Here is a 13,888-nt window from a genome sequence, read left to right on the forward strand (position 1 = left end):
CAACAAAACAAAACACTGAAACACACCCAAAAAAACCCAAAACAAGGTAGTGCATTTCCCCAAGGGGAAGGGAAATTTACGCTGGAGCTGCTGGGAGTGGAACGGAGTTCTTAGGGCTACAGAAACTTGCAAAGAAAGACACTCAAGACAGAAAAAGAAATGCAAAAGAAAACAAAATAGATCACCAGGCAATCTGGAGGGGTGGGGTGGGTGGTAACCCTGGCAGGACAGGAGCAGGCAGGAGGGGCTGTGATGGAGGGAAGATAACAAGCAGAACAGTTTGGTGTCCTCCAGAGCCCTGGGTAAAAAAAACCCTCCTACCACTCATGCCCACCTACCCAATATTTTTTTTTTTTCCATCAAGGTCATCTTCTGGGTTTTTTAAAAAAAATGTTCCCCTTCTTTCCCTTTTTTTCCTCACTCTCCTCCTAATACATACTTTTTTAAGTAAGGGGAATACCATGATGTCTCTCTAGCCCAGCCCATGTAGACACGACCTCGGGGCCTGCTGTTAAAACCACTGTAGAATCGAGAGCTGGAACTGTTGTAGTTGGTGGTCCGGGCATGGTAGCGGGCACGTGGGAAACCTTGGTCTGTTGTGCTGAAGCCTGGTCCATTAGTCTGTTTCAGGATCACCTTGATTTGTCTTCCTCTAAATAGGGACTCATCTAAGGCCAAGGAAGGCCTCACTGAGTCTTTGTCTGAGAACTCTATATAAGCAAACCCTTTGGGGTAGCTACTAAATTTGTCACAAAGTATGGTGACACGGTTAACTGAACCACAGCCATGAAAATGAGCTTCTAGCTCTTCTGCTGTTGCACCATAGCCCACATTGCCAACATAGATGGAACGGGCATTGGCCTCCATTCTCTCTTCAATAGACATGATCACTGGGCCAGTACAGCCCGGAGGTGTACTCATATTCATCTGCTCCTCTTCCTCGTTCTGTAGCTCCCGTAGCTTCTCAGCTTCTTCCTCCATCTCCCTGACTCGAGCTCTGATCACTTCCAGCTCTGGGTCCTCAATGGGAGCAACTCCTCTTCGGGGTCCAGCTCCGACTCGGGCTCCAGCAGCAGCTCCCCAGGCTCTAATTCCTCAGACTCCACGCAGTTCCCATAGTCCTGAGTCCCCTGGGGCCCCCTCCCCGGCCTCCCCACCGGCCCGGGGCACAAGATGTCACCTCCACCCCAGCCTGGAGCCTCAACCACCCGCAACCCCTAACAGCTTTTAATATTCTGTTCGTTTGCTGAATTTCTGGAATCTTTGAGTGGTTTCATTTTGGTCATGAATGTTTGGAGTTCTATGTACTTCATTTATTTGCATGTCAAATTCTTTATCCACACTTGGGAAGTTTTTGCCATTACTTCTGTGAAGTTTTTCTTGTCATTTATGATGTCTCCAGCTTTCCCATTAATTTTATGTTTTTTTTGTTTTTGCTTTATCTTGTAGTTAGATTAATTTTTCATAGGCTCTTGCTATTTTTAAGATGTCTTTTCTTTCTTTATTACTAGCTGCAATTTTGTCTTCAAGATCTGAACTCCTTGGCCGGGGAGATAGCTCAATAGAGTAAGTGCTTGCCTGACAAGCACAGGGTCCTAAGTTCAACCCCCAGTACTGAAAAAAAAAAAATCTAAAATCCTATCCTATCCTTCATTTAAACTGCTGCATATACTTTCTTTTTCAAAAATACTAAATTTTTAATCTGTATTGAGCATTTAAAATGAACGATATTTTCAATATCAACTATATATGTTTACAAGATCTAAAATATATAAGCTCAAGGGCCTGAGTTCAATCCCCAGTTCCAGGGGAAAAAAAAAGTTTCAGGACATAAAATATAATAGCAGTGTTATGGCTTGTGTCTAGTTGTCTCCCCAAAGCTTCATATAAGTCATGGGGTAGACTTCTAGAGTCTGTGATTAACTCATGATCCACTGGGATTATGAGTGTGAGTGCTGCTGGGATAATGGGTGTGAGTGTTACACCCAGCCTGGGGCAGATAGCCTGAATGTAACTTAAGGGAGACAGCCTTTGCTCTCTGCGGCTGCTGTTGTTGCCTCTCCTCCTCCCATTTGCTCTTGCTGTTTTGCTGTTTTTCATTGCTACGAACTGCTGCCCTTTGCCATGTGCCACTCAGCCTTGGAGCCAGCTGAGTGTATGGACTGAAAGCTCCACTAACTGTGAGCTCAATCAACCTTTCTTGCCTTCATTTTGAGTGTTGGGTATTTTGTTCCAGCAACAAGAGAAAAGTAACCAAGACAAGCAGTAATAAATTCCTATGTGAACAACAATGAAAATACATACAAATCTGTACCCCAGAAATAACCTTTGCTTCAATTATTACCCCTAAGACAATCTTCATACACAAGTCATTCTTACACTTAGCTTTCCTGCCCTGTTTTAAAGGCCATACTTGTCACCTCTTTTCTTCTTTTGCTAGAAGCTTCCTATTATATTGTACAATGTGCACTTAGAAGGAAAATAAAATGTCAATAAAATGAGATATTAAACATGTACTGAGTATTTATAATGAACACCAACATTTTCTGCATAAGCTGTTTGTTTACTCAATCTAAAAAATAACAGCAATAAATTCCTATACGAATTACAATGAAAACACAGATAAAGCCCTATCACAAAAATAATCTTTGGGGCCAGGGAGATGGCTCAGTAGGATAAGCACTTGACTGGCAAACGCAAGGATCTGAGTTCAATCCCCGGTTCTGAAAAAAATAATAATAATAATAATAATCTTTACTTAATTATTACACCCGAGGCAGTTTTCACACATGAGGGCAATCATGCTCCATACACAAGTTTCACTTACACTGACAGCACATCTGTTTTCCTGTCTTCTTTAGTAGAACATACTGGACATCTTAGTGATCTTCCTACTCTCTTAGGAGGTCCTTGTGATTTTTTTTTTTTTTTTTTTACAGTTCTGCTCACGGGTCTGCTTCAGAATTCTCTCACAGAGTTCTTGAGCAAACAATACATATTGGGGGGCTGGTGAGATGACTCAGTGGTCTAAAGCACCTACTTAGAACAAGCTTAGCAAAGCACAGGGACCGCAGTTCAATCCCCCAGCACCACATGCCAGCCAGCACCGCCCCCTGGTGGGCTGAGCTGGCCACACACACACACAGACACACACACACAAATAAATTTTAAAAATTTTTAAAAAAACAATACATATTGGGCAAATATGTATTGTTCTTCCTCTGTTGTAACTAATAGTTTATGAATTCCAGTTGCAATCTTTTAAGAAAAATTTCCCCATGAAATTTTTTTTTAATTTTTATTTTATTTATTTATTTTACATTTATTTATTGTGTGTGTGGCCAGCTCAGCCCACCAGGGGGCGGGGCTGGCTGGCCTGTGGTGCTGGGGAATTGAACCGTGGTCCCTGTGCTTTGCCAAGCTTGTTCCAAGTAGGTGCTTTAGACCACTGAGCCATCCCTCCAGCCCTCCCCATGACATTTTGTACTCATTATTTTCTTTCTAAACTATGAAACTATTTATGCCTGACATGTTTAGGACCCAGTAAAACATAACCATTGGCCAATACTTTGTGTTTTAAGTGACCTCATATTTGCTATATAACTTATTATGTAGGAAACAACATCTATTCTTCCTGCCTTTCATTCTGTTATAAATGTGACCATTTCTGATTTCATTTGTGTCGAGGATTCACTATCAATATTTTTCTTTTTTCTTGAAGTCAGGGTCTTTCTACATGTTCTTGAACTCACTATATAGTACTGACTGACCTTAAACTCACAAGATCACCCTGCCTTTCCCCCTCACCCCAGTGCTGGGTTTATGAGTATGCACCATGCCAGCTTCACTATCAGTTTTATCATCATGGTATGATGTTAACATTATCAGTTGTCTTAGCTACTTTTCTCTTGTTGTTGAGACAAATACCCAACACCCAGAATTAAGGAAGGAAAGGTTTATTTAGCTCACAGTGGAGGTTTCAGTCCATATTCAGCTGGCTGCGAGGCAAAGCTGAACATGGCAGAGAGTCATTGTTCATGGCAGTAGAAAACAGTAAAAAGCAAAGGTAAGAGAGGAGAAGTGGCAGAGGCAAGCCGCTCTCCTTTCCTGCTATTGGTTTCAGTCTGTCTGCCCCAGGGTGGGTGTAGCACTCACACCCATAATCCCAGCAGTACTTAGACCCATAATCCCAGACTTGGATCATGAATTAATCACAAACTCTAGAAGCCGCCCCAGTAACTGCATGAGGCTTTGGGGGGACACCTAGATACAAACCATAACATCAGTACTACTTTTTCTTCACTCTACAAGTGGCCAATGTTGTCTTTCTGCAATGCAAAGACTGTACTCTTCTCTATGGTGAATTTGCAGCATACTTTCAGGAATGTCTGCTTTGTTCTTATGAATAGTTTCTGTGCTGGTCAACTGGTTGGGTTTTGTTTGTTTCGTTGTTTTTGTTTTGCTTTTGTTTTTGTTTTTTCAATAAATCTAACATCAGCACCTTGCATCCCTTCGCACGCTCTTTGCCTTGGCCTCACTCCCAGGTTCTGGGCGGGGCCTCAGAACTCACATATAGAACTCAAGAATAACCAAAAAAAATGAAACGCCAAGATGATTTTCAAAACGTAAAACTTGGGGCTGGTGAGATGGCTCAGCGGTCTAAAGCACCTACTTAGAACAAGCTTAGCAGAGCACAGGGACCGCGGTTCAATCTCCCAGCACCACATGCCAGCCAGCCCCGCCCCCTGGTGGGCTGAGCTGGCCACACACACACATACATAAATAAATAAAATTAAAAAAAAAAAAACAAAAACGTAAAACTAAAAGTTGGTAAAAAGAAGTCCACCCGTCTATCCTGCTTCAAGGTTGTATATGGTGAGATTTTTGGACTTATGTGCAAACATGAGAAGCATAGAATTCTTTATCCTATTTTTATTTATTTATTTATTTTTTTGAAACGAAGATTTCTTTTTTTTTTCTTTTTCTTTTTTAATTTATTTATTTATGTGTGTGTGTGTGGGGGGGCAGCTCAGCCCACCAGGGGGCGGGGCTGGCTGGCATGTGGTGCTGGGGGATTGAACCTAGGTCCCGTGCTTTGCTAAGCTTGTTCTAAGTAGGTGCTTTAGACCACTGAGCCATCTCACCAGCCCCTATCCTATTTTTAAAATATAATCTAATTTTTAAATGTTTTTTTATCATATTATGTAGGGACTTAAAGTTCAACATATCAATAGTTGATGAAAAATACTTGTTCCTTATTATGCCTAAAATGTTTGAAATGCAGTGAGATAGTGAGGTTAAGCTTGATAGCCTAAATAGTTTGATAATAACAATAAGCTTGTCTTCTGGATGGTTAACAACCTAAGTTTGCAGACCAAAATTAGAGAAAAAGGAGGGCTACAAGGAAAGCCAACATTTTGGCCCTAGCCTTCTAAGGTCAATTAAGACTCAGGACATATGAGAACTTGTACTGTAACATCATGTACCTCGGTAGTGTCCCAAATTTTCTGATCAAGAAGATTATGGGGCCAAAGAGGAAAGTGATCGATGACGTAGAATGTGCCTAAGGAAAGTCACATGGGGAGAAGACACTCTCTCAGGCTTTCACAAAGAGCACATTGGCCAAGCATTGGCCGTGACTCATCCACATGGCTGCACTGACAAAGGTTCTACAATCTGAGGTACAGAATCTCAGGATAAATCCTGAGGGCATTTCACTGACCTTCTCAGACCAAAAAGCTACAACTCTTGTTGCACAGGTCCTGCTTTACCTTGGTCTTAACCATCCAGTAGAAAAGTATGAAGACGAAATATAGGAAGTAAAGCCATGTTGTTATGTTGAGCTGTGGGGGACTCAGGTCAATAATTTCTGACATTGCCAGTTAAACAGAAGACCCAATGCTATTATGGGCTACTGGACTCTTTTAGAATATTTTGCTGAGTTTACACACCTATAATATTCAATAACGGTACTTAAAAAAAATGGGGTATAACTATGAATGTCCATTTTGTATCTGTGTATTCAAAGTGGTTGGGATAGATATATAGTTGCATTCTCTTAATGAATAGAATGATTTTTTCTAATGGTGTTTGTAAATAGGATCACAAGTCTGCATCTTGTACAGCAATTAACCACTAAGAATATATGCAGTGTATTATTTGTTGAAACTGTACTTTCGATTTGATTTGAAACTGTCTCATTGCTATATGTTTATCAATAAAACTTTGAAAAGAAAAAAAAAAAAAGAAGCCCACCCGGTTCTGCAAAAAAATAAAATTAAATACAAAAAAAATAATAAGCCCAGGTTAGAAAATGCTACCATTACAAACTTTAAAACAAAGAGTATACATCTGCCTGAGCAACTCAAAGAGGATGCAGCACTTCCAACAAACAATAGAAAACTTAACATAAAGGATTTGCTGTCACAGATGCATGACTGCAAAGCTGGGGTTAAACAAAGTGCTCTTCTTGGACTTAAAGACCTTTTGTCTCAGTACCCATTTATAATTGATGCACACCTTTAAAACATATTAAACCAAGTAGCTGCTGTATTTACAGATAAAGATGCTAATGTAGGATTAGCAGCAGTTCAACTTCTTCAATACCTGGCCCCCAAAATACGAGCTGAGCAAGTTTCTCCATTTTTTCCTTTGGTAAGTGCCCATCTCTCTAGTGCCATGACTCATTACTGAAGGAATTCAGGAGGACTCTTTAAAAGTTTTGGACATTCTGCTGGAGCAGTATCCAGCTCCAATTACTGGTCGTAGCAGTATATTGCTTATGAATTTTGTAGAACTTATTTCTCATCAGCAGCTGTCCAAAGGAATGGGAAATAGAGACAGACCCAAGTCCTGGATACTTTCTGCAAATCCTAATTGGAGACTCACTTCTCAGCAATGGAGGCTAAAAGTCTTAGTGAGACTCAGTAAATTCCTTCAGGCCTTGGCAGATGGGTCTAGTAGGATGAGAGAAAGTGAAGGACTTCAGGAACAAAAAGAAAATCCCCATGTCACTAGCAACTTCATTTTTATCAACTGGAAGGAACATGCCAATGACCAGCAACACATCCATGTTTATGAAAGTGGGGGTTCACAGCCAAATGTCAGTTCCCAGTTCAGGATATGAAATTTGGTTGGAGGACTAGGTGCTGTGGATGAAGGCCTGTCATTGCCTGAAAACCTGAAAGGATTTATTGAGATAATAATCCCATTGCTGATCGAATGCCGGATTGAAACTGTGCCTCCACTGCTAACTGCTTCTGTTGGAAATGGCATAGAGAGAGAACTTCTACAGATTATGCAGCAAGTACTTAATATTATTTTTCTTCTATGGAAACTCTCTAAACAGCATGATGAAACACATAAATGGGAGTCATGGCTTCGAAAGAATTACCTTATTGATTTCAAACACCACTTTATGAGGCATTTTCCACATGCCTTAAAAGAAATAACCAAACACAGAAGGAAAGAGATGAACAAAAGCAACAAGAATTGCACAATTCTCTCCAATAATGTAGATCATCTCTTACTGAATTTACCACTGTCTGATATCATGGTGTCCCTGGCAAATACCCCAACTTTGCAGAAAGATTCCAATTGGATAGAAATGATAAGGACATTTGTGACAGAGACCCCTGAGGATGGCTCTGGGATAAATAATAAGCAGCTGAACAGATTGCTTGGAGTATCATGGAGATTAATGCAGATACAACCAAATAGAGGTTTCAGAGGTTCTCATCAAGTCAGTTTATATACATCAGACCAGCAGAGGTGCTTTCTTCTTCCAGTTTGGACTTTGTTGCTGAAGTTTTTCAGTAAAATCTACCAGAAAGAACTGAGATCTTACAGACTCAGATATCGCAGTAAGGTATTACCCCGTTGGCTGGCTCGTTTACCATTGCAACTTGCTCATTTTGATTCCCAGAATCCTGAGCTCTCAACACAGCTGATTGATATCATTCATATTCTGCAGCGCGAGCAAATAAAGAACTACTAAAAAGTTTACAAGCTACTTCATTCTGAATTTATGATCCACAGGAAGGCACTGTGGTGGTTCTCCCTGCAGAGTCGCAGCATCGATTGGTTCAGCTTGTATATTTTCTACCCAGCCTGCCTACTGATTTGCTTTCTCAATTAAGTCATTGCTGTATTATGGGAAGACTCAGTTCAAATTTGGCTACGATGTTTGTTGGGGTACTATACATGAAATCATCATTTTCTGGATGGAAGTATTCAGTTCAAGCCTGGCTGATGAGTGCTGTGGACTATTTCAGCTTCTTAATTTTCTATACTTACAGGGTTTTCAAAAGAGGAGTTGACTTGGCTTCAGAGCCTTCGGGGAGTTCCTCATGTTGTCCAGACACAGCTTTCTCCTGTGCTTCTCTACCTTACAGACTTGAATCAGTTTTTACACCATTGGGATGTAACTGAGGCAGTTTGTCACAGTTTATTGGTTATCCCTGCCCAAAGTCAAAGCTTCAACATTCTGCAAAGTGTCATCAGTGAGCATCTGGTGGCATTGACTGTAATTGCTGATAGCACAGCTGGCTGTGCTTTTGGTGTTCTCTGTACACTCCTGGATCATACCTGTGTAGTGAGTGAAAGCTACTGCCATTTCTGGCTTCATGTTGCTACATCCTTCTTTATTTTCTGCTTACTCCACAGAAAGAGGAACTTGAACATCTAAAGAAGAGACACAAGCTGGGGAGGCGGGGCCTGTGTCTCTACTCTGGGTCTCCTGCCTCGAGGCCTCAGGCTGATGCTGCAGAGCCTGCGGATGAACAGTTGGACCTGAGGAGCTGCCTGTTGTTGGCCAACCGCTTCACCTGCTACTGTGGCATGCCCCCCCCAAGGACTCACATGTTGACTAATGCCATCTTGGTGGCAGCAGATCAAGAATATCACTACAATGAGGAGTGCTGGGGTTCAGGAGCCATGGCTCACAGACTTACAGTCCTGTTTCAGTGTATATTATATATCACTGGGCATCACTGGGGCCTACTGCATTGAGTACAGTGTATTGAAGAGGCCCTGTGATACCTCCTGTTGAAGTTGCTTATTATTTTGAAGAGAGATAATAAATACCTGATGTAATAGGTGTTTGTCATTTAAGCTAAACCTTTAAAGAAAAAAAAATCTAACATGTAGGAGTCATTTCCAGGTTCTCGTCTCAGTCCAAGAAGCCAATATTTGTAATCCCAAAGTTATGTTATTGGAATCCCATCAAGTTAATTCCAATCTACCACTACCAGTGCAACCCACGGCAAAAGTAAAGACACTAAAACATATTTATAATTATTGGGGAGCCAAGGGACCCTAAGTCCAGCCACAAAGATGGCTTTCCGGAACTCAAAGGCTGACATAGTGCCTCATCCGGTTGTATTCAGTGGAGGAGTGGCATGAGGAGGAGTGGCTTGAGGAGAATGACCGAGAATTGTGGGAAGTAGGTTACTACTGTGAGCTGAGCTAGGTGGGTGGCCTACATTTACCTCTGCCATATGCAGAGAAGATATGCAGAGAAAGTAATCTGCTTTATGCTGATGAGGTAGTATCTAATGTTTTGGGGGCCTGGTGCTTCAGCTTTGATGTAGTCTTTCAAGCCCAGGAAGTCATAGCCTCTATCTCGAGGCTCAATCCAAGCTGGCAGCGCGGAGCATTAGCTCTTCCGTCCTGTCTCAACCTGGCTCACTATAAAGAGCAGCAGATATAAGTTACCAAGGAAACATGCACACCACCTTCAAAGACTATCACCAGCACCTCAGCTAAACCAATACACATTGCTTAAGGCCAATTGAAGGATAAACAGAAGTCCTAGTCAGCTCTGTACATAATGATACAGGGAAATAGGGTGAGGCTCAGTCAACATGGAGACAGTGGCTCTTCTTTCAAGAAGAGCTGCTCAAGTGGTCCTCCACACTAACATCAATGTATAACTAGTTAACCAATTGGGGAATGTGACATTTGGATTCCTTTTTGAAACAGGGACAACAAGTCTGTTCACAGAATCTTTATGATTTATTACTGCATGGCTTATTACTACTTGGTGCTGAGTTCCAGAATAAATTTCTAAGCCAAAGGTGTAAACTGTCTTTGCCCATTCCAGGCATATATTTTTATACCATATTTGGAAGGTTCATTTGGCTGAAAGCTTCAACAGACACAAAATGATGCAAGTCGTTCATTAATTATCATCTGTGTGGATAGTGTATAAATTACGTTTCAGTTAAAAAAAAAAACTATCAAAAACGAGCAAATAGCAGCCAAATTGTCAGATTTTTTTTTTCTTTCTTGGTGGGTCTGTTTGCCATTAAAACATAATCAATTTTGAAGGAAACCAAATCTCGAGTGTCATTATTGTTCTAAAACTCTCAATGCAATCAATACCCGTCACTTGTCCAATAATCCTTTCTGAATACTTCAGATTCTGAAAATTAGAGTGAGAAAGTCCTCCTATGAAGGCATTTTTGACTAGTTAAATATATATTTACAATACTTTTTTCTAAAAAAAAAATACTGTTTTCTTATCTCAGTCAAGGTCTTCAGTCTGTACTTCTGTCATGTCTTTCTTTTCTTTCTTTCTTTCTTTCTTTCTTTCTTTTTTTTTTCTTTTTCGTATTTTAGGACAGGGTCTACAAGGCTCACTACATAGATCAGACTCATAGTGATCCTCCTGTGTTCAGCCTCCCAAGCACTGGGATTACAGGCATGAGCCACCACACCCAGTTTTAGTCACCATCCCAGCGTGCCCCAGGAGCGGGGCTGACACAGCACACCCAGGGCTTAAACCAGTCCCTGCATCTGCCTAAGCAGGTGCTTTAATCCACAGAGCTACCTGGCTGGCCTCTGATTTCCAATTTAATCTATCTGCTTGAGTTCTAGGCTCATCCTAGGTGGGCAGGGAGTCTGGGGTTGCATCTGCATCTTGTCATTTTCTATTTTCTATTTTGTCTTCTATGTTAATACTTGCCAGTTTCTCATGATCTATAGCTTTATCACTAGTATTGAGATTTCCCTAGAGATGTCTGCTCTTCAGGGATGCCTTCTAGATGTCAGTGGTCCCTTATAGCCAACCCAAGGCCCTATCTTCCCAATTTGTAAAGGAGACAAGATCACTATTTAGTTCAGGTCCTAGTCCTTTGGTACTGGGCTGTAACGAGGATTATGAGCTCGCGTACTCACAGTGCTATCGTACAGGGGAGACAAACTATTTACAACCTGTGTGACAGCCTGGCTAAAGTAGTACAGTTAGTAACAACATTAGTTTCAAGTACAGCTTCACTACTGATAAACTCTGGTAACCATTTACCTTAAGTTACCTCTGACCACAGGAGCAAACTGAAATTATTTAATGGGGCCAGGGAGATGGCTCAGTAGAATAAGTGCTTCTCTGGCAAGCGCAAGGGTCTGAGTTCAATCCTCAGTTCTATATATATATTTTTTTTTTAACTAAATCATACATATACTCAGCACTTGTGTGCAGTGATTTTTTTCCCCTTGGTTGGGTGATTATACTCTTCTGTGGAAAGCAGGGGGCTTAAGATGGGTATGGGGCTCTCTGGGTTTGGGCCGCCTCGCATCGACATGGCTAAGCGCACCAAGAAGGTCGGCATGGTCGGTAAATACGGGACTTGCTATGGTGCCTCCCTCCGGAAAATGATGAAGAAGATTGAAATCAGCCAGCACGCCAAGTATACCTGCTCCTTCTGTGGCAAGACCAAGATGAAGAGGCGGGCCGTGGGGATCTGGCACTGTGGCTCCTGCATGAAGACCGTGGCTGGTGGTGCCTGGACCTACAATGCCACTTCGGCGGTCACAGTCAAGTCAGCCATCAGAAGACTGAAGGAATTGAAAGACCAGTAGAAGCTCTTACTATTTGAGACATCTCTAGCCTATAATAAATGGGTTAATTTATGTTAAAAAAAAAAGATGGGTATGGGATAGGCTAGAGTGATGAGCAAGATCAAATATAGTAATCAAGCCCGGAGACTAAAGGATTGTTACATGAGTTTTGGGAACCTGGAGGACACAGGGCCCCCTCCTGTCCCTCTCTTGGACAGGAGCTTTCTTTCCCTCAGTAAATATGTTCTGCTCATAAAAAAATAATAATATGAAGGATTAGTCAGAAAGGGTAGAGACGATGTTTACTTGAAAGTTTAAATTCAAGAAGTAGTTGAGGAGAGAAAGAGGGTGGTCCATAGAAAAGAAAAGAAAAAGCAAGAAACCTAAACATTGAAAAAAAGAAGGGGGAGAGAGAGGAAAATGAAAGGAAGAGAAGAAAGAAGAAAAGAAAAAGGAGATGAGAAACAGAGAGAAGGGAAAAAAAGAAAAAGAGAAAAAAGTACAAAAACAACTACAGAATACAGAACAAAGCAAGAGGACACCCAGTCAGGAAAGGGATAATCAATAAGACAAACAAGGGAGAAGAAAAGTAGTAAATTACCTCAGGTGTTTATAGTTCTGTGATAATGTCCTTATTTAATCCCAGAAATGTGATGAGGTGCTTGGATATGGAGCTGATCCTGGCCTCTGGGTGTCGGGGCTGGGACTGGTCTCCCATTGGTGGAGCTCTCCAGGCCAACTGCTGGCCCCTGGCTGCCGTTCAGACACTTCCACGTCGCTGGTCTCACTCATTACTCCACTCCCAAAGGCTTGTGGGTTCCTGTGGCCTCGGACCTGGGGCCTGGCCGTTGTCCTGGGTCCCATGTCTTGGGATTCCAGTCAGTGTACTAGACAAATGCCTGTGTCCTGGCCCTCTCCTCTCACAGACCCTGCTGTCCCAAAGATAACGGAGGAAGCTCAGAACACAGACGCACACTCTCTCACAGACCCTGTGGTCCCGGAGACAATGCAGACTGGGCCATCTTCAGCCTGGACTACAAGGCTTATCTCTCCTTAGCCTGCTTCCCAGATTTTTGCCCAGACATCACTCTCCAGTAGCTCTCATGGGCTTCATGAGCTCCCACTCCACCCCACCCCCTTCTACTTCCCAAAGCATCTGACCCTGGTCTTTGCCTGAGGTGTCCTGCCAACCCCACCCTCTCACCACTCTTCCTCCAGCTCTACCACACCCTAGCCAGGTGCAATGCCCCCTCTCTGTGCCCATGACACCCTTTGCATGTCTCCCTCCTGGCACACTGCTTGCTTTTCATGTGGAATTCACTGCCAGGCTTAAAGGTCAGCTAGGTACCACGCCTATGTCTCCAGCACTGCCCATGTGCCTGACCATCTCAGGTGCTTCACTAAGAGCTGCCACAGGATCCAGGGCCCCACACCCACCCAAGAGAGGGAGGATGGGGGCACTCAGAGCCTTTCCTGGGCCTGATAAAGCTGGACACGTGGTCCAAGTGTGGTGCCTCCTAACTTCCTTCTCCTTTGCCAGACCATTCTTCTTCTTGAAACAAAATTTGTGCACCTAGCATACCTAGGGGGGAACACAGGAACTGCCTGTTCCTCCTTTGTCTCCCCCTACTTCCCCTGGGATTAAAGGTTCTCGGTGGTAGCTGTGAGAGGCAGACATGCAGCCTTCTCAGCCCGTTCCCTGCCTGCAAAGTGCCAGGCACAGAGCAAACTGCTGGTGTATCCTGAGAATTATAGTTACTGGGTTTTCTCAGATCAGCAGACTGGGAAACGAGGGGACTTTAGGCCTAAGGGTGAAGCAAGAAACAGGTCAGTTTGGTGATCAAGACAAGTAACGTGTGTGTGTGTGTGTGTGTGTGTGTGTGTGTGCATTTTAGGGCAGGGCCTACAGGGTGTTCAGGGTCTCACTACTAGATCAGACTCATAGTAATCCACCCGTTTACAGCCTCCCAAGAGCTGGGATTACAGGCGCTCTACCTCACTCAGTCTCAATTGCCGTCTCAGCACCCCTCGGGGGGCGAGGCCCACACAG

General features: G+C 42.7%; 1 protein-coding gene and 2 pseudogenes across 1 annotated transcript; 2 read left to right on the forward strand and 1 right to left on the reverse strand.

The window, feature by feature from the left end:
• Window positions 1–417: 417 nt before the first annotated feature.
• Window positions 418–4,508, reverse strand: LOC101575673 (annotated as a pseudogene).
• A 103-nt stretch (window positions 4,509–4,611) lies between these two features.
• On the forward strand, window positions 4,612–9,122 carry LOC101576062 (annotated as a pseudogene).
• Window positions 9,123–11,552: 2,430 nt separating this feature from the next.
• On the forward strand, window positions 11,553–11,913 carry LOC101586210 (putative 60S ribosomal protein L37a). The gene has a single exon (XM_004630088.3). It carries the CDS (start codon window positions 11,581–11,583, stop codon window positions 11,857–11,859), a length of 279 nt encoding a protein of 92 aa, XP_004630145.1. The 5' UTR covers window positions 11,553–11,580; the 3' UTR covers window positions 11,860–11,913.
• The last annotated feature ends 1,975 nt before the right edge of the window (window positions 11,914–13,888 follow it).

The sequence above is a fragment of the Octodon degus genome, unplaced genomic scaffold (genome assembly GCF_000260255.1).
Source record: "Octodon degus isolate 3935 unplaced genomic scaffold, OctDeg1.0 scaffold00033, whole genome shotgun sequence".
NCBI lineage: Eukaryota > Metazoa > Chordata > Mammalia > Rodentia > Octodontidae > Octodon > Octodon degus.